Below are 22,135 nucleotides of genomic sequence, written 5' to 3' on the forward strand. Positions count from 1 at the left end.
ATTTAATTTACACAAATAATAATTAAAACAAATATACACTTTGATTATCTTTCATATATTCAAAACTATAGTATTTGTAAATACTAGATAAGCTTATTAATATTTAGAGCTAAGACATATCAAAAAATTATGTTTTACAGACTCAGTGTAACAAAGTAATTAGCAAAAAAAGTGAAGGATTGAAATAATAGTAAATTCAAAAATATAATACATATATATTATTTTAAAATTATCTTTATAGAAAGAACTAAAAATCTCATCAGGATCTTTGTTATCCATAAAAATCACATAGTGGATCCAATATAGATCCCCATTTGCTATCCAGCTTTGCAGAGATATAATTGATTGGGTTCAATATAGACGTTAGTTCTACAAAGTTAAAAAAAATTGTAGAAAGGATAAAACGTGAGATAAATTATTTTCTTTCTGACTCCTGCTGTCAGTTTGTCCTATAATATCGCATGACGAAACAAGGAGTCCACATGGCGTGATAATATTGTGTTCTCTAAAGTTCTAAATATATCAAAGTAGTGCAATCTTTTTACCTGAGACCGAAATATTGACAATTTTCCTTTGGCTACTTTGACTGCGATTTTTGACCTAGTGTAGTCTAATAGTCTAGGCTGTAGTCTAATAAACGTTTAGTATTATACTAGTTTAGTATTATATTAGTAATTTTTTGATATGGTTATTAAATATGATGTGGGTACTAAATATGATATGATTATCAGGTCAAAGATGGAAGAACCTTTGCACTATACTATATCTAGAGCTTCAGTGTCCTCTGCACGAAAATAGTGAACTCGTGGGCTCTTCGTCTTTCTCGTCGTTTCCCTCGACGTTTCCGTCGTCGAGCGGAACACTTTCCTTCTGCACCGGTGACGGCGGCCTCGTAATGCATATAACACGCTTATCGATCGACGTTTGTCTCGTCGCGGATTACAAAGACCCTGGCACATGTGCGAAGCGAAGCGCGCGACGTCGTTAGTAACGTTGCCAGCAGAATCGCGTTAATCCCTTTCTTTATAGAAATTTTCGGAGCGCGACGCGCGACAACAGACGACTAAGAGACGGGCTCATAATCGGGGAATTAAAGAATTTGTGACGCTCTTTCACAATATTTGATCGTTAACTCGTCAAAACGTTTTCACATAAAATAGAAAATTAGGACCAACGTAATTATAATATATATAATGTAATGATACACTTTATAAGTTACGTATTTTATAAATTATTTTTTTATATGTCATATATGTCAGTTACTGGATATTATACAGTATAGAAAATATTTTATATTTGTATTAAAATAAATTGTCCTTGTGAAAAGGATCGGTTTTAATACAAATATAAAATATAGGAAATTCAACACTTTGTGTGGAATTTTTAATATATTTGCGTGCTAATTTAACATACTGTGAATATGTTATTTGAAAATTTCGTATTTAACAATCTTAGTATTAAAATAACACAATTTATAAGCAAATAAATAATATGAAAATAATGTATTTTAAAATGTAAATTCTAAGATAAATGAATAAGATATGTGTTAATGTAACATATCATAAATGTTAATTTTACTTAAAAAAATGTGCTTCTATAATTTGTGTACAAATTGTGTTAGTGTTATATTTTTGTGTTAATTTTTTACATAATAGGATAAAACGAGCTAATTTGAATAAGTTAATGGAAATTGTATAAAAGATTGAATTCGCATGGTATATTCAATCAAACATACAAAACATACTCTATTGATGGATTAGTGTTTTATATATTTGATTGAATATACTATGCGACTTCAATCTTTTATACAATTTCAAAGTTCTGTTAACCTATCTAAATTACCCCGCATTACCCAATTTGTGTTACTTTATGACACATATTCATCTTATGTTAAGTTAATAAAAAAATTCGAGAACACTGTTTGGGACACTGATATGTATTAAATTAAATTTATATTGACTTTAACATTCCAATTGTATATCATCATATATTCTACAAGTATCCAAGAATATTTAATTTCAATAACAATAAAAATGAATTGTTAATTCATTAGCTAATTGAGACTTGAAAGTTTACAGAATACTCTTCGCTTTCAATTACTCATAATTTAAGAATCATCTTGTTCCATGTTTTAATCAAGAAAGCATCGGTTCTTAAGATATTCGTAAGGATTCCTCGTTACGGCAAGACTCTTACGAAAGGGGATAAGGGATTATTGCGGTGATCCACGTAATGTCGAAAGGTAATGTAGCTCGCTATGATAGCACTTACGCGCACGGGACACCCTGTGGATGGAACTACCGCCATGGCTTCGGATTTCCGCATCGCCTTCGCGGATGCTCCTTCCTCAAGCTCTTCTGTTCTTTCTCCAGGCCGCAACGACCGTCACTTTAGATCCGTTTCCCTCCGCGTCGTCTTTCCCTCGCCATCGCGGGTATTAGTTTCAGTTCGCGAACCTGGCGCGTACTTCAGAGTACTCCCGTCGCGCCATCTCGGAGTCAGAACGGAGAGGAAAAAAAATCGGGTCAACCGTGACTCGGCTCGACTCCGAGCGCGGTTCCGCTTCTCTCCAACGTCTCTCTTTCTCCCGTCTCGTCGCATGTACCTAGCTTGAAGGATGCAATTACAATACAATTATCCCTCATCCTCCGCTTGCCTCCTTTTTCTTTCTCTCTTTCCCATTTATTTTCCAGATTTCGAGAGTGCGATTTCTACCTCGTCGCGAAACTACCTGCGTTAAGGAGGAATCACATTAGACGAAAGAGAAAGAAAAAGAGAGAAGGAGGAAAAATAAAAGGATAGAGAGGGGAGACAGGAAACGGGGAATAACAAGCGGCGAGTGCTTGTTCAATCGATTTCCATTTCAATCGATTCGTTAACGGACTTTTTTTCGCGAGCGTAGTCGACTTTAACCGCCGCAATCCCGCTCCTTTCTTTGTTTTACGAGCTCGCGAGATTGCAAATGGTTGTAGCATGACTGTAACGCGTTTAGGGGTGGAGATCGTTAAGTCTTATCGCAGAGATTTATCCTCATTTCGTTCTGCGCGCCGATACGATATGTATGATTTCTTGCTTCGTCTCGCTGTCTTTGTAGCAAACCGGTGACCGGTTTTACTCGGATTTATGAGCTTCTAAGCAGTTTTGTGCTTATATATCGATCCTTCAGGTGCTGTAAATTTCCTATCGTTCTAAAACATGCATCACAGATTCACCCCCGATTTCCCATGTGATCGATATCTGTGTAACGATCTTTTTTGCTTGGAATGTTTTTTTTTTTTAATTTAAATAATCGATTGTTAATGATGAAAGAGCTTTAAAAACCTGCATTGAAATTATTTTGAATAAAATATTCGACAGAGCCGTTCCACGGAATTATATGGTGCGCCCTGCAACGCGACGGCTTCAGCCCCCATCGCCATGTCGGTCGAATGAAAGCGTAGAAACGTTAATGACAATAATAAAGCTTTCAACGACGTCTTTACACGTCGTTAATTCGAGCACGGTCGAAAAGCGAGGATTGGCGATTATAACGGGGAAAAGGATATAAAAGAAATAGAGCGTCGAAACCGCAAACTCGGTGCGATTTGATAGCCGTAACCGGCCGGAAATACATTAGAACCGGACGCTGGGTCAACTTCCTGTCAAACGCCGGTACGCCCTTTTTTGCTCGTCTCAGTTTCAGTTCTCTCCTTTCCTTCTTCCTTTTTATGAAACGAACGACCCCGGGAGTAGCTTAACTCACCGGGTTTTGTTGGCAAAATGTGCATCATTATACTGTTACATAACCCGACGGACAGCTATTTCCGATGCACATTAAGCAACGTTTGTATACAGAATGTTTCGAAACTAACGTATGATATTTTATAGGCGAATCCTCTGATGAATTTGAGATGAAAGTTCGTCTTAAGAATTACATTAAGAATTTATTCTATGAATCAAAGTTTTACAATAATGATAAAATATTTGAAAATATCGAACAAAAATATATAAAATAAACTATTCAGTTGATCCAAACAAATACTTTTGTTATTTCCAAAACAGAAAAATGTATTTCGTAAAGGAACTAAATTTTTTGTTGTGTAAAATATTTGATTGCTATTAAAAAAAATGTCTCAATACACTTTTACAGAAGGCCCTAAAATTTTTCTTTCTAGTGTTTCTTATCTCAATAGATTTGACAATATATTTTTATCGGGGAAACAATTACTCCTTTTACATATTCTTAAAATTATTATTTTAAAATTATTTCACCATTCCTTGTAATAGCTGCATTCAGCAGAGAAAGCAGCTTTGCAATTGTTGTAAAATTCTTCAATACGATTGCTTTTGGTTCTTTATAGATCTAAACGTATAAACCAATCGTATTGAAGAATTTTACAACAGTTGCAAAATTGTTTTCTCTGCTGAACGCAGCCATTGTCTCTCACTCTTATAACTTAAAATATTCATATCGCAACGAAGCAGATAGTAATATATAGAAATAACAGTTTTGTTGAAGTGTCTAAACATTTAGTTGGATACAGATTTGAAAATAATTTTATTGAACCATCAAAATAATTAAGTAGCACACTCAAACTTGAGATTCCGTAATTATTTTGATGGCCAACAAAATTATTTTCAGATCTGTACCTGGCTAAATATTTAGGTATCTTAGCAAAACGGTTCTTTTCGTGGAGTAAATGTATAAATGTATAAATAACGAGTGTAACGATAACCAAAAGACAATCTTCGAGTATTGATGGAGCCAGTCGAAAATTAAATCGGAATAGAAATAATCTCGTCCAACAATTGTTCGCGAGAACAATTGTTTTGTCGAATATGCGATATAAATTCGGCCACACGTACGCGTGTAAAATGTAACGCAGTGAACTGGAAAATGGTGTCTCGAAAATATTTCGCAAAATATCGCTCCCGCCGCTCGAGTGACGATCGATCGATCATCCACGTAGAGAGTCCAGAGGACCAGGATAAATGTTCCATCAGACCTGCTCATAAGCGTTTTTTCGGCCGTTTCGCTCTTCGGTCATCGCTCTCGTTACATGTCCCCGTCCCAATACCTACGCAAAATCTAGGCACATATCTGAGAATTGAGAATCACAGAATAAATTCGCCGGGTCAATTCCGATAATCGACCTGTTAATAACTTTTCGATTAATTTAAATTACTCGATTACTTTTTGAAATAAAAAGATATCTTAATTGCTTTAAAAGTGCTATTATTTTATTGAAGACATGCCCGCGCTTCACGAACACTCAGAGGAAAAGACATAGTGGTGGCAATTATAAATGTGACAATTCTGTACGAGTTTTATATGTAAAATTAAATGTAAATATATAATTAAACAAATTATTTTATAATTATTGGAATTATAAAGTAGTTTATTCAATTATGCCCCATTTTCACAATATATAGTTATCTAAAGATTACAGATTATCGAAAAGTTCATGAATGAATTTCATTGATGAATCTCTTGATAACCTTTAATCTTTAGGTAATCATTTATTGTGAAAACGAGCCTACATAAGGGAACTTTATCCAATATAGTCTATTTAAGTTATGATTTTTTGGATCCAACATTGTAATCAGATTTAAATTACTGCAAACAATCATGTTCAAGTAAGCCATGTTGGATAAAGACTGAGTACTTGGCCACATCAAGTGCTGTTATCTTACATTAATAAATTATATGTAAAATTTACATATAAAATTTTACATATAAACTCTTACATAGTTTTCATGTTTACAATTGTTACTATATATGGACTAAATATAAAGCACCCTCTATTTACTGCATCTTTATTGGAAAAAATAGCAATAAAAGCCAAAAGAGGACTAACAAGATGTTAAAATTGTTATAAAAGTAAATATTATTAGGTGTTGGAATTAATTCGTAGCGTTTTACAAGTGATGGGAAGTACTTTCATTAATGTATTTTTTAATGCTCATGTGAAATAAATAACATTCTTTCATTAAAAACGCTACGAATTAATTCCAACACCTAATATTTTTCAATAAAGCTATTTTTAATTTACTTTTTATTGGAACGTTTACGTCAATTTGTGCTTTTACACTTATAGCCGAGAATGTACGTTTTTCTCTGAATGAATAGCATTTCACGTCAAGTCTTCGAGATTGAAAATAAATTTTATATTTCGCAAGGGACTCGTTATTACAAGTATTGTTCGGGAAGTCCTAGAAGAAATGCGAAACCATCTTGTTTGCGTCCGTCAACCTTATCCTCGCGAAGGGTCGATCGATCTCAGTTGAAAAGCGGAGGATCGAGAAGAGACTGTCCAAGTCATACTAGCGAAATTCGATAGCGATTTCGTCAAATATAAGAGACGAAGGAGACTCCTGAGACCGCGATTCTCAAAGAATTTCCAGAGTGCGTCCTTTGCGCGACACTTTTATCGGATCTATATGTCTTGATGGACGGTGATTTTTCTTTTCGACGACCGAGATTCAACATGTGCATGTATATACGCGAAATATTGTAAAGATACTTTTAAAATACGCTCGATACTTGGAGACACTTCGCTTAAAACGCGTACTTTTATCAAAAATTAATCGGAGAATAAATCGGTGCTTTTGAGCGATAAAATCAAAGTAAATGGTTTCTCGATAAAGTATTATTTAATAATCTTCTTTATGATTTAATACACGGAAAGAACAATTTTGCTAAAATATCTAAAAATTTGGCTAAATACAGATCTGAAAATAATTTTGTTGAATTATCAAAATAATTATGTGGAATATTCAAATTGGTTATTAAAATATTAGATTTTTTTGCAGCATTATTCATTATTTTGATGGTCCAATAAAATTATTTTCAGATCTGTAGGCTAGTTAAATTTTTATTTCAGCCAAATTTTTTGTGTAACTATTGAATATGTTATTAAAATATTACATAATATTATTATACTATTAATAACTGCAGTTCTATGTAGTACCGTAATAATTACATGTTTCATAATTATTAAGGTACTACATAGAAAGAACAGTTTTGCAGAATTATCTAATTTAGTCAAATACAGAGATCAGAAAGTAATTTTATTAGACTACCAAAATTATTATACAATTTATATGTATAGTTTTTTTTCTAGAAATCTAATACTAGGCAATACTAAAAGACAGTAATTAATTATTGTAAGTTTATTACTGATATTAAGTTTATTAAAAGTACTGTTGATGATCCAACAAAATTATTTTCAGATTTGTATCGACTTTTTAGATACTTGAGCAAAATCGTTCTTTCCTATCAATTGCGAGAATGATTGAGAGTTAAAATATCATCACCAAAAAGAGGCCAAGCTGAAAATCCTTCGGAGCAGTTGTCATTAAAACGGAAACCTACAGCGCATATCCTTGTACACGTTCGTAATGTTGTCTAGGCAAACACAGTCAAGTTCAGCTCTGCGTTTCTGCTGGCGGAAGTGGTTGGAAATTAAAATAACGCCGCGTCTTCCGCTATTCTGGCGGTTCGTCTGTTTATCTATTCCAAGCCGCATATCTAAACGGAAAATAACGGTCGGTGGTGCATGTGCAGGTAGGCGGGATAAGATACATGGAATATCATAGCCGCGGCGTAGATTTTAGTGAGACAGCCGGAATAACAAACAGTTTTCCGCAGCGACTCTTCGCGCGCATGGTAAAAGAATATTAATCCTTCGCCCGTTGTGTGCCGACACGACAGGCATCAGCTTATTCAACCTCAAACCGGTGCGTTGTTTGCCCAACCGAGTCATACGCAAGTAAGTTACTTGCATGATTAATGCCCGTCCTCCGAAAGTTACCGCGCGCCGAGTCAACATCACCGAGTCCGGCGACAACTCCTGCCGTCGCCATCGCGTTGACAACGAGAAATGGAGAACCAGAGTTGAGATAAAAGGAAATAAGAAAAATAAGAAATTCCTCTCGCGCGCGAAAATCTCGTTAATTGGGACATTTCTCGTTTTCGGAGACGTAACTCGGCATCGCATGTCCCCGCTGTGACGTGAGACTTCAGATAAAGAACCGGCGATAATCGACAATACTCCCCCTCCCCCACCCCTCTTTCTCTCTCTCTCTCTCTCTCTCTCCAGCCAGTTTCCGTCAAGACCTTTTTCCTCATCATCTTGTCGTCGTTCGTGACTGTTCCTTGGTGCCAAGGGATATACTCACACGTCGTACGCGAGGGGATGAGCGACCTGGACAAAGAAACGAGACGAGTTCCAAAGTCAGAGGTCACCGCGGACCAATTTCAGCAATGCCGAGCATTTAAATGGAGCCAGAGTCTGACGTAATCTCCTATCTCTCCTCTTGATACTCGCATTCCACGAGAGCAGTGATGATCACCCTCTCCCTCCCCCCCCCCTCCCTCTCTCTCTCTCTCTCTCTCTTTGCTTTCTGCATATATATGCGTGCATGCACGCCTAATGAAAGCACTCTCTATCCTTCTCTTCACAGAGAGCCTAGCCACTTCGTTCTTCCTCTGAGAGTTCCCGCTATCGTACGAGTCATCGCACGATCGCGCGTGGTGTGCCACAAAGAAAGGGCGCTTTCACGAACATCAGAGGAACAACGTCGGTACACGAGGTTCATGATTTTCTCTCTCTCTCTCTCTCTCCCCCTCCCCCGTCGAAGTCCGCCTTGCGCTGTGTGTATACGGAAGGCTTGATGATAAAACGCGCCGAAGGGTGAGGGGGAATTTTATAAATCGCATTTAACAGAGCGACGCAGAGAAGTGACACGAATTTTAATTCAAGCCTTCGAAGTCGAACCGACGCGCATCATGCGGCGTCGTTGACAAAACGCTTTAAATGAACGTTGAATCAACGTTATAAACACCGCCGCAAATTGGGACGGTGGTACATACATAATGGTTGTTACGTTTGGTGATGTTTCAACATAAAACCAGCACTTCTATTATCGCGTCCTTTATGAAAAAAAAAAAAAAGAGAGATTTTAAAAAACAGGCAAGCGAGTCGTTTCATAAGTTGCGTTTTACAGAGCGACGCCGTAACTTGCGCATTAAAACGAATTATAATTTGGCTTAAGCGTGTATTTCATGCAGTAGAGCACTAAAAAAAGAAATGTTTAAACCACCGTTGCAGTGAACAAAACATAGAAGAAAAATGCTCTCATTACAGTCGTTACGTTAAATGACACTTTTTGGTATTATTATTATTAATTGGTATCATTAATTGTAACTATATTTAATGCGAATATTTCTTAGGCAAAAATTGTCTAAGAAATATTCGCATTAAATATGTGTGTATCACCTGGAAATAAAGATGACATTATTTGTTATCATTTCGAAACATTTTTGACATCAAAATATCGTCAAAAATATTATTTGGACGAAAATAACGATAAATACATCAGTTTGTTTCCTGGGTCATGAATTATAGCAATTTGTCTCTTCATCGCAACGATGTATATAAAATCATATTTTTTTCTTTTTCTGTTGCAGATCTGGAGATTTATACCAGCTTATATTCAAAGAAGAATAATACGTGTAGTTCGATAATACACGTGTCTGGAAGAAGCAGCACTCCAATAAGATTTTTCAAAAGGATGAATTTTTATTTCTAAAATAAGTTTAAATATAGCTTTGGTCACAAATATAAATCATCCTCAATTTATTCTCTTAAAAGAGTTCTGACAATAATAAAAAAAAAAGAATTAACGAAATATTAAAATTATTATTATTATAAAAATAAATATTTATTTATAACTTTGTTTTTTTTTTGTAGTGCTTCATATTTATGGCCAAGATTGTATGTATTCCACTTACAGATTATTGAATCGTATTTATATAAAAAATGAAGCCAATGATGTTTCTACTAGGAAGCGAGAGCCTTTGTTTTAAAGCAGGAACACTGAGCAAAACTAATATCTTTGCTCGTTTAGAACATTTATTTCAACAAAAAGGGGAACAAAAGTTACCTACTCTATTTTACGTGACGACCTGTTGTTGCTGCGTCCAACGTCAATGAGATGATCGAAAGGGACACTGAAGAAATGGGAAGATGTTGAGCGCTACAGACGGGCCTGACTCTTTGCTCGGCCCGTACTCTTAATGTTGGGTGAGCAAAGTTTCAGGTGTGTTTGTGCCGCCGTGACGTCGTAACGTAGCGAGGAAGGAAATAGCGGGTCTTTTATACGATCATCGGGCCGACCGGCGTGTCTTGATGGTACTCTTACGCCTGAAATTTGCTTTTTTTACCTGGCCTCTGCGCTCTCTTACTTTGAGAAAATAAAGGTGAGCAAAGTTTCAGGTGTGTGAGTGCGTTAAATTTGTCGGCCGCCGACACGCCACAACTTCAATCTCGTATGTGATTTGCAATGGCATGGCCGCGACCGAAGACAAATTCCCACTAATTAAAGTCATTGTAATTTCTCAAAAGCATCGAACAAAAGGATATACGATTGGATTGTTTCGCTACAACATGATATTATTGTTCGATAAATTACTCTGAATACCGCGACGGTATTTAGGCGTGTGGGATTAACTGAATTAATTAATTAAATTGAACTTCATCGTAATAATTAGCAATGTATGTTGTTTATCTGGACATTTTCAATGCTCGTTATTATAGAGATGTGATATATGTTTAAATTTGAAAGATGCGAGAATTCACATTAATTTCAACTTTTATTGGTATTCCCAATGGTTTAATAAATTATTTTATAATTGTCGAAGCGTGTGTTTACAAAATATTATTAGGTGTTGGAATTAATTCGTAGCGTTTTACAAGTGATGGGAAGTACTTTCATTAATGTATTTTTTAATGCTCATGTGAAATAAATAACATTCTTTCATTAAAAACGCTACGAATTAATTCCAACACCTAATATAACAAATTAATGAAAAATGTGCAATAGGCAACATGCAATTACAAAGATTTGCAACTATTTGATTGCAGCGTCGAAGATTAATGAAAAAATTGTTTTTTCCTACAATTTACTACTCATTTATGAATCATTTAGGAACTATTAATCGATAATATGATAATGTAATAAAATACAAATAAATGCATTGATGAGCTATGAAAACTTCGTTTCACTTCGAAATTAAAAAGGAATTGTTTACTACAAACTTAATTAAAATAGTTCACTGAGAAAAGGAAATAGTTGTTGTGACAACTATAAATTTGGCAACATGGACAATTATAGTATTTGTAACTATAGTTTTATAAAGTAATAGCTACTAATCAAATACTCAATACTATAAAAATATAACAATATTTGTATATTATTAATTGATAGTAAAATAGCACCTCTACTACATTAAATAATTACTTAGATCTCATAAAAATAACACATAACAATTATATTTTTTCTAGTTTAGACAAACTTACTTTTTTTAAATAAAGCACATGATATCATAGTATATAACTAATTATTGAGGTAACTTTAACAAATACATTCAAAATCTTTTTACTAAAGCCGAGCAGTACGCGGCATTGTCATCAGAGGGAATTCAATTTCTCTTAAGAGGAAAAACCATTCAGCATAATGCATCTCAAATACATTTTTAATTCTGTACCAAAATTCAGCAATCTTAAAATTCCTAGAAATTATCAATATATATAAAAATTTGTGTTTTAAAAAGTTTTAATAAGAACAATAAATAAATTAAAGTAAGAAAATATGGTGATATTAATCATTTGTAGTTGGTTAATATTACTGTATTTTCTTAGTTTATACTTATTTATTGTTCTTATTAGAACTTTATAATACATAATTGAGATGCTATTTGTCTTCAAATTTCTAGTTGCTGATACGACTATTTTCTCTCAGTACTCAGATTAATTAAGCGATTAATTAATTAATTGAAATAAATTTCCGATTACAAAATAAGAAATGTATTCGTCATAATATTCTATAATTAGATTTTTTACTATGTATAAGAAATAAATTTTTCCAAACTCATCAGCTGTATTCCTACTGCGTATTTTATTTTACCTACTCTTTCCTTATTTGATTTCATTGATGATTAATAATGTGTTAATTACAGGAAAAAAATAAACGGCATTTTTTTAAATTATATAAACAAACAGAAAAAAATAAAACAAGGATAATTAATCTAATTTAATGCGAATTACGTCGGTCAAACAAAAAGACTTATATATGAATGCATGAGCACTCTTCTGATATTAACAAAAAAACGGAATCTCCTTGTGTTATTTCGGACCATCGCATCAAATTTGCATAAATGAAATGGTAAAAAACAATCACAAGGTTTAAATAAGCAAATTGATACAGAATCTTTATTCGATATACATATATATATATATATATATGTGTGTGTGTGTGTGTGTGTGTGTACTGTCATTATCAGATTAGATTTATCTTTCCTAAAGAGCCGAATATTTATTATCAGGATATCACAATACTCTGTTTTCGAATGTTGCTCTTAAATATTTCACTACCAGTAACCAGATACTTTTTATTTTACATTTTGGATCATTTCAATTTGTATTTTTAGTGATTTTTCTCTAGAATTTAATTTGAAACTTTGAAACTTTTTATCTTGCGACATATATTATTATGTATACAATTTTCAATTTTTATTTTTATTTTTATAACATTTTCTCCAGAATTTAGAAATTTTATAGTCAAAAAATTGTTGTGTATCTTACGACATACATTTATTTTTATACATTATTATTTATACAATCTTTGTAAATTATGATTTTAAACTAAACTTATATTTGTTTCATTGGTCAGTCAATTGCTGTAATTCTAAGCCTTTGTATTGCGCTTTTTGCGATCACTCTATAAGACAACTGTCGACGACCACCAAGCGTTCTGTAATCACGTCACTCTATAAGACAACTGTCGACGACCTCCAAGCGTATTGTAATGTATCTAAATTTTATGTTCACATATCGATGAATTCTTACAACCATATATCCATAGATATTTTTACAAACTATTATGAATTTTATATATTATAATTTTTAGCAGAATCATGTTTCGTTAAGTTTTTATCATTAAAATGAGTAGCTATTAATTTTAAATTGCGTTAATGTTAACATTAAGAATGACCCAATAGAGATCGAAACATATGTTATAATAAACTGTTCGTTTTTTTTCGGTTTTTTTAAACCGATTTTAATAACACAACATGAGGACTTCGTTTGGCTCTATTCTTATTATATTGATTTTATAAATTATTTGAGTCTTAGTTCTAATTATTTCTAATTTAATTAATCTTGAAATGTATGTATAATACAAGACAGCAAGCTTTGGAAATATTCTTCGATGAAATAAATAAAAATTATTAAATAGATATATTATACTTATGAACAGCGATACGTTAATTTATTAAACAATAATTTTCTAAAATTCATTATATATATACATATACTGAATTTTCATTCAAAATGTTATACAATATCTTTTTTTAAATTTATTATCTTGCGATGAATATAAAATTATTGTTAGTTATTGCATTTTTGAATAACACATTATATGTATAATCAAAGCTATTTAAAGTATTAATACTATTAATTTAGATAAATTACTAATGTAACAATAAAGTACTGCGTAATAATGTATCAATTTCATCGATAAAAGTAATAAAAAATATCGGATGGATGCATATTAAATTTATTACGAGTAACACATTTATTTATTATATACCGAATTTCACGAGATATAATATTCTTTTATAATTTATTATTTTTGTTGCAAAACTCAAATAATATAAAATAATTATTGCGCTTTTGAATAATTTTCATAATAAGTTATTCACAAAGCCATTTAAATATTGTAATACTATTAAATTCCATTAACACATTAAATTCTATTAATCCACACAAAAAAATTTGTTGATCTGAAGACAAGATCATGATATTATTATATATTTTGACGCTTTGAAAAAATCAAAAAATGCATTAATGTCCAAATTGCTCTATAATGTTACAACTTTTTATTGCCCTATATAATATTATATATATTGTTATATTTACATTAAAAATTCATTTTTACACTAAAGATAAAAATAAAAGAAACAATCTGCATTGGCCTTGACCTTGATATATGTTATCAAGATCGTGATTATGAACAATATTCAAAAGGTTTTAATTGTCAATCTGACACTTTAAAGAATTCTAATGTCGGCGATTTTGTAACTTTCAAGTCTCATAACTTGGAAAGTTCTTATTGAAAAATAACTTTATAATAGTGTTTTAAAAAGTTCTTGATGTCAGCTACAAGAATATGTAATAAAAAATAGTTCTCGTTAAAAAATTTTAAGATGGTCTTTATGTGATTTTTACGCTATTCAAGATCATACTCACGTTACTATGAAATCCATCACTTAGAATCGTATAATTTTGTTTAAAACTTTTTTCAAAAAATGTATTTTTCAAGATCTGAATATTAATAAGCAAACATAACAACATTTTTCAAGAAATTAGCCTGATACGGTCGCTCTGTTACACTATATATGCACAGGATGATTTAGAATAATCCATGTGTCCCTGACGAGACGTATTTCTGAACGAATTCTAAGATGATTTTTCCTTTATGAAAATTTTATCTGAAGCTTAGTTTTCAACTTACAAGAAGAAATAATTAGCGTATCACGAGTCGCTATAAGAGACGGGCAGGAGCGGCGCTCGCGATTAGACGCGGGCGCTTTATGCACGGGGCGCTTTTTGACCGGATGCATTCACACATTTATAAAAACACGCTCTTTCTTCTATTCCCTGCTTCTACCTTTTCCCCACACTATCTCTTTGGCTTTCACATACTGGCATACTTTAAATATGCTAATTTCATTAAATTATAAATTAGAACGATGAAATTAAAATGGATATTTTTTAACCCTTTGAGTATTGGATTGCATTTTAATTACATTGATAAAATTGTTAGGAAATATCGTAAAAGAACGAACTTAGATAATAATTATGTACGATAAATATTATAAAACTATTGACATACAAATCATATAATTATTGCAGTTTTTAAAGTATGAAGTTGGTACTTCATAGTCGGAAATCTTTCCTTGGGGTCGATTCTGTATCTTCAAACAAGGTGAAAATTACAAAAGTAAGCAAACTTACTAGAATACTGATAATTTCATTGGTCAACATCTAATAAATTAGCTCACTTTTATAATTTTCACCTTGTTTGAAGATACAGAATCAATCCCCTTGTGCAAAATATTATTTAAGATGATTTTAAAATAAGAACTTGATTACCGTCCCATGTTTCGCGTTTCATAGTTGGTAGCCCTTCCGCACTATTGACGACAAGGAGCAAAAGTAGGCGTGGTTTAGCCGAATTGCACACATACCACGTAATCCTTCCACCATGCTTCTGACTTTAAATAATACATTACTGTCTTCCCTCTCTCGAAACATAATTCGATCAATAGAACAATAGTAGAAAGAGAGTTCTGCGCCCAAACATTTATTCATAGACATAGTATCTCTAGACAGAGTCACAGTATAAGTACGTACAGTATTCTGATAGACACTGAACTTTTTATATGGTTCCCAATTTTTCGTGCGCATGCGTCGATTTCCAACCAGGAATGTGGCTGCCTTCAGCAAGTTGAAATTACAGGTTAGGTTAAGTTAGCTGGATCTTCTTCCCATAAAATATAATTAACCCTACAATGTTGTGTGAGACTTGTGATAAGGAAACTATGCCAAACATGATTACGGGTGAAAGCCGTGGTATATCGTTCGTACAAAGCTTAATTTTTTTTTAATTTAAAAGAATTTTTTTTTTTTTTTAAGAAAAGTATAGCAAAGAGTTAATAAAATTAAGTTTTACTAAAAAATTAAATCAAATTTTTTCGGAAACGCTATATTATGTAGACTGTTATATTTATATACGATAAAGTATTCTCGTAATAATGTGTGTGTGTGTGTGTGTGTGTGTGTGTGTGTGTGTGTGTGTACATATAATTAAATTCAACAACTTCACATTTAATTACAATTTTCGTATAGTATTTAATCAATTATTATTTTTATCTTGTTTATGTTATAATGTTATGTTGTAATGTTATTATTATTAGTAATGTGAATATTATCTTTATATAATGAGTTCGTTAACATTATATTATTATATAATTCTTAAATTAAATATACTCGCTATAAACAATTTTTACGATCGAATTATGTTTTTTTTTTTTAGAAAAATCATTCTGTAGCTTTATTAAAACTCAAACAAATTTATAAGCGCTTTTCCAACCCACAATATGGCGGTAAGTCATGTGACCCACTACATCAAAGGTGCCGACGCTTAGTGTCCATACTGTATGTATTTACATTGTAACCGAGCATTGTCAGAAATTTAGGAATAGCCCTCATTTAGAAAAGGACACACTCATGATTGGCCCAGGTGCGTTTTCTCTTGTGCATGCGCGAAACGAGAAAGACCTGGGTCAATGTAAGTGTAAAGCAATTGCACACGAGCCATTTGCGTACAAGCTAATCATAGCGCTAAAAAAAAATAAAAAAACTCCCTACACAGAAGTCGCCGTGATTGGCAGTGAGCAATTGCTACAGTGTGCAAGTGAACCGCTCCCGGCCAAACATGAGTGCGTCTTTTCTAAATGAGGAGTATCTCTATTCCTCGAATGCTCGGTCTAGAGGGGATCACTTGCACACTGATTTACTTGCACACTGTAGCAATTGCCCTCGGGCATCGATGGTTACATGCCTTATGCGTTCGACTCGTGACCTTACCGTTCTGAGTTCGAGCTTTGCCGGCGCCCCACAGTAAAGTCGACTTGTTCCGATAAGGCAAAAGGCTATCTGATTATTTGATTGTCTCAAGATTATGGACAAGCCAATATACTAGCAGGGAGGAGACTGATCAGGTTGAAAGCTTGGCTCGGGGCTAGGCCCGGAATCGGATTGCTAAGCAATTCCTATAAACCATCCCCGGGAAGTAGAGTCCCGGCTCCCAAAGCGTTGGCCGACCAGTGTCGTGCGTGTAGGCGGCGCAAACTGGGAGTAGCATAAGCTACGAAAATCCGACCAATGATCGAAATTAGTATCGCGGGAACTGGGCAGTTGTCCACGCCCAGTTATGGGTAGGACCATCGCGGGAGCTGTTGATAGTGGTTGATAGCTACATACTGGCTAGGAGCCTTGGTCACGGATGAGTTACATTACAAGCTCGGGAATCAGCCTGCATAGCTGGTAGATGGATAGTCGTTCGCTCCGATCAGTGAGTTGCTTGTCGGAACCTACATCCCATAAACGCACTGGGCATAGTCGTGACGCGGTGATTGGACGTATTCCAATCCCAGGTTCATGGGGACTGAGTTAAGCTTTCTGCAGATATCGCACGTAAATCTGAAAGGATCTGTAGCAATTGCCCATTGCCAGTTTCTGTATAGGAGGTCTTTTTATTTTTTTTTTCTAGCGCTGTGATTAGTTTGTGCGCAATTGGCTCGTGTGCAATTGTTATACACTCGGTCTAGAGATACTATGTCTATGTATTTACTTAATTTTTCTAGATCCGTTAAGAGTCTCGTAAGTTTACTTGAGCGGGTTAGACGTGCATCTCGCCTCATGCTTCAGTGTTGCATCACCTCAACCATTTTTTTGAAAAGCATGGCCGACTGTGCAATTCTATTACACCACCGACAGTCCTTTTATTCATTTGGAATTAAGATGCCTTTTCATGCTGATGCTCGATACTCATTTTCGATATTAAAATAAATCACCTCATAGAAATTGACAAATATCAAGCATCAATTTCGATCATGATCTATTTTGATGCTGAAAATGAGCCTTGAGGGTCAGCATAAAAAAGCATCTTTACGCTCTTATTATACTCCTACTCACTCCAACGATGAATTGAAGATGGCGGCTTTCGATGAATCTGCTTCCTCCGATGAATTTTTCCTTAATTTTTTTTTTAGTTTAGCCAAAAAGAAATCTAAGAGAGACCATATTGATCTTTTTTCTTTTATTATTGAAATTGCCTGTACACTAACGTCAGTACATTCATTTTCGGTTTGGGAACTACATCCATTTTCTGATACAGTCGATAAAATTGTAATGGATATAGTACAGACATGAACCACATCCATTTTTGACGATACAATTTTTTTGACAGAGATATTGAGTCATCTAAAAAGTATCCGCGGTTTTTTGTCACTAGATGTGTGTTGATGGTCATATATCTAGTGACAAAGTACCGCGGATACTTTTTAGATGACCCAATATAATCGTGCTACATATAGTACGATTATATGAACCAAATATTGATTTATCATTTTCAGCTTTGAAAAATGGACGATGTATCTTAAGAAAAGTGGATGTTGACATGTAGTTATATCCACTTTGTCAGAGAGCAGTAATGCGCGGCAACATTTTGTGATTACAGGTTTTTGGGCCGTCATGTCCTCTCTCAGGTTTCTTTCTGGTATGCGTAAGCGTATATGAGAGAAGTTTTGCGATTCGAACACCGCCTACCGAGCACCACTAATACCAATTCAGAAACCTGATTTTGACCACACTTTTCAAAGCTTAGTTCGGCCTTTTATTTTCTACACTTCGTGATATGATACACTTCAGAAATACCAGAGAGAAGCCTAAAAGCAGTTATGCCCAGGATTTACTTTAGCTGTTACTTTATTTTGAAGCGCCTCTATGTCCACAAAATGTAGACATTGAATTACGTAGTCAATGTCCATGATCCGGTCGGTAATGTTTACGATTTTTTTATTGTATTCTTTGCTATGTCCAAGAATTTCCGTTCTTTAAGCCGGTTCTACATTAGTTGCAAGCTGATCGCAAGTTTGTTGCGACAGCCAATATGAAATATTGATTTCTAAATTCAACAAGATTCAGATTGGCTGTCGCAACAATCTTGCGATCAGCTTGCAACTAATATAGAACCTACTTAACAGACCGAAATTCGTGGACATAGCGAAAAATACAACCAAAAAATCGTGGACATTACCGATCGGATCATGGACATTTACTACGTAATTCAATGTCCACATTTTATGGACATAGAGGCGCTTCAAAATAAAGTAACAGCTAAATCCTGGGTATGGCTGCTCTCAAGCTTCTCTCTGGTTCTATGTCAAAATAATTTGGCAACACTGATTGTTATCTATAGTCACTATATCTAATATCTGTACAAGTCGTGCAATTGTGTATGCACACGAGTGCGCAATAGTGGGTAACGTAGGAACAAATCAACAAATTTAGTTCGGCGATTTGATCGAACATTTATTCTCAAATATGATAAATTCAGCAAATGCGATCACTCACCAGGTGAGGAGGTTTACAACGAGCGTGATTCGTAGGAGTGCTCATCACGATCCTTATGATGGCGTTCCTGGATATGTAAGTAACAAATTCGTATAGTTGCATAACAACCCGATGTACAAAGCAGCTATTAGATGTTTAATCACGATATTTTTTACAGAACTTTCCCTTCAGCACGAAAAATAGGCACATGCTGCTACTTGGATTTATGATTTATTGCGGCAGCGGATTTTCCCTTCCCTTCTTCATGGTCCGTCATCAGTTGAAAAAATAAGTTTTTAGTACGTTGTGTCGCTTTGCGAGTCAGGTATTTTATAATAAATTCCTTGGTTTTTATTTGTGGATACACATCAATACATATTTTTGATTAATTGATAAAAATACTACTCTTAATTATCATTCTATTTTTCAGATTATATGACTGCATCGGACTAGTATGATATCCTACATCAATGCTGTGAGCAGTTTATTTATGCTAGGATAATATAATAGGAAATGTATGCGTTTATAATAAAGATTTACTGATATCTGATGTCTATCAGATGTAGAAGCTTATTTTAAGATTATTATATCATTTTTGTTGTGAACTTTCAATTCTACAGTCTTACTAATACAATCATCTGGAATACAATCAGGTATTAAATTCACTTTTTATTTACTATTCATTTTGTTTTCTTCCTTGCATGTTACTAGAGTTGAATTCTATTTCGCATTTGGCTAATTTACATTGAACTTGATATGGATAATTAATAATTTTTTATTGAATTACCTTAATTTCAGCAATACACATATAAACATATATGATATGAATGTTAATTATTTTTATTATTAATTATTATTTTGATTTTAATTATATTATATCAATCTAGTACATCATTCTTTAAATACATTGCTGAAATTAAAATAATTTAATAGAAAGTTACTAGTGATATCAAATGTTCGGTGTAAAAAGGGTCAGTATTCATAAGCATATCATTTCTCTCATTTAACATTTGATAAAAAAAAAATAGTGGATAAAGTACAGCTTAACAAATTAATAATACTTTAACAAAAATAATATTAAAACAAGATTAGTCATTTTCTGTAGGTTTTTTTTACACTGAATACAAATAATGTAGTTTTCAAATTGTTTCATCACATTACAATTTTGAGAAATTGATAGTTAAAATTGCAGAAAAAATAGAAAGCCAATGTAAGCCAGCAACAGATAAAATAAAACTTAATTATAATTTCGTTTAATCTCACTTTAGTAATGTCTTACTGTAAGCACGTTCGCAATTGATCGTCATCAATATATGTAAGTTTTATCCAAAGATTTTAATGACCATTATTTTGATTAGCATTTTAAGATTTTAATTATATTGTTTTATATTTGATATATTGCAGATAATTTAAAATGTACTTGTTTGAGTATTCCGTTAAATACGACAGACGACCTTTAAACAGTTAAATTTTAACTGTTGACGACATTAAATATTATAATATTAAGCGACTGTATACACTTTTTAATTATTTACGGATGAATTTATTTCAATTCTATATTGAAAGCGACTCAGTAATGAGAGTCTCTCGACCGTCTATTTGAAATGTCTGCAATTTTTATTTCACTTCAAATATATGAAATTCTTGCACACGAACGACCTGTGACTGGCTTCTATTGTTTGAATTGACAATTTAAGTTGCAAAAAGAATTATTTGCGGTTACTTTGTTATATTGTAATTATAATATGTACGTATATTGTAACGTACTGAAGTTTTATTGCAATCAAACATGTTCTTAAGACTTTCAGCTCTTAAAAGAAATTTTTCATGTCGACTATGGTTAATGAGATATGGTTAAATGTAAAGTTTATTGTGGAAAAACTGTGAATTAGATTATTGACAATTTACTAAACGGCTTTCAATTGTATTTATTTAAACTTTTTAGACTAAATACGAATTGAATGTCAAAATTAACAAATTCAAAATTATGAGAGACTTTTTTTTGTATACATATTTATAAATTTTCGCAACAATTCAAATATTTTTCGAATATTTTTGAAGTTTTTAAAATTCGCCATATTGAATTTGTTAATTATTATATTGGATTTAGCGGTTTAATTAAGCGGTTTAATTACTACCACAGACAAAATTCCATAACAGTAACTGTAAGGTTAAATTTAAACCGATGAGTCAATCAGGATACTGCTTTAGATATACGTAATCTGACGGAAATAGAAATAGCAACTTATCCATAATGTTGAAATAAAAGTTTTTTATAAGAGAATATATTTTTCTTATATAAGATTAATCAAATTTATTTAAATTTTGTTTTATAAATTAAGTTTAATTACAACAACATTTAAAATTAATAAGAAGAAAAAATAAGAGATCAATCGAAACATATGCCTTGATGTACAATATCAAATGTAGAAATAATCATATATCAATATGTATAGATATTAAATCAATTAACTATTATATATATATATATATATATATATATATATATATATATAATGATGATATATATATATCAATTATATATATCAATCATATAAATCAAAATATTAAAAAATTTTAAATATTCCCGTCAGAAAGACTTTATTTATAATATTGTAATCGAATTACAGGGCTTCGAATTCCGTTGAAAATGCATTTCAAAGTAAAATACTTTTAAAAAATGTATACAATCCTGGCGAAAAGTTTTTACGAAAACCTACATAAATTGAAATAAGATTTTAGAAATTCTTTGTTTTTCGTAGATATTCGATAATGAGACGTAACGTTGTTTATTTGAAAACCAGGAAATCCTCCTCCCTTAAACAACGTCACTCTACGTCTCACTACGAATATCTACGAGAAACAAAGAATTTCTAAAATCTTATTTCAATTTATGTAGGTTTTCGTAAAAA

At 32.8% G+C, this 22,135-nt stretch overlaps 1 protein-coding gene and 1 long non-coding RNA gene across 7 annotated transcripts in view; both read left to right on the forward strand.

Annotated features, from left to right (window-relative positions):
• Positions 1-19,319, forward strand: part of LOC147907302 (uncharacterized) — a 234,481-nt gene extending 215,162 nt beyond the window's left edge. For 3 of the 5 annotated variants that reach the window (XR_015547305.1, XR_015547303.1, XR_015547307.1), the window contains one exon: positions 1-19,319. This exon is cut by the window's left edge and continues 17,814 nt beyond it. This is a non-coding gene — a long non-coding RNA (uncharacterized LOC147907302). The other 2 variants (XR_015547304.1, XR_015547306.1) reach the window with 1 other exon arrangement.
• On the forward strand, positions 19,214-19,872 carry COX7C (Cytochrome c oxidase subunit 7C). 2 transcript variants are annotated; one of them, XM_087413080.1, is made up of 3 exons: positions 19,214-19,319; positions 19,402-19,548; positions 19,654-19,872. In XM_087413080.1, the coding sequence occupies exons 1-2, from the start codon at positions 19,215-19,217 to the stop codon at positions 19,513-19,515; spliced, it is 219 nt and encodes a 72-aa protein (XP_087269206.1). In that variant the 5' UTR covers position 19,214; the 3' UTR covers positions 19,516-19,548; positions 19,654-19,872. The 2 variants fall into 2 exon arrangements, with proteins under 2 accessions (XP_087269206.1, XP_011050019.1); XM_011051717.2 differs by having other exon boundaries at positions 19,402-19,522.
• Positions 19,873-22,135: the final 2,263 nt, after the last annotated feature.

This window comes from Acromyrmex echinatior, chromosome 14 (genome assembly GCF_024713525.1).
Source record: "Acromyrmex echinatior isolate Ae372 chromosome 14, ASM2471352v2, whole genome shotgun sequence".
Lineage (NCBI taxonomy): Eukaryota > Metazoa > Arthropoda > Insecta > Hymenoptera > Formicidae > Acromyrmex > Acromyrmex echinatior.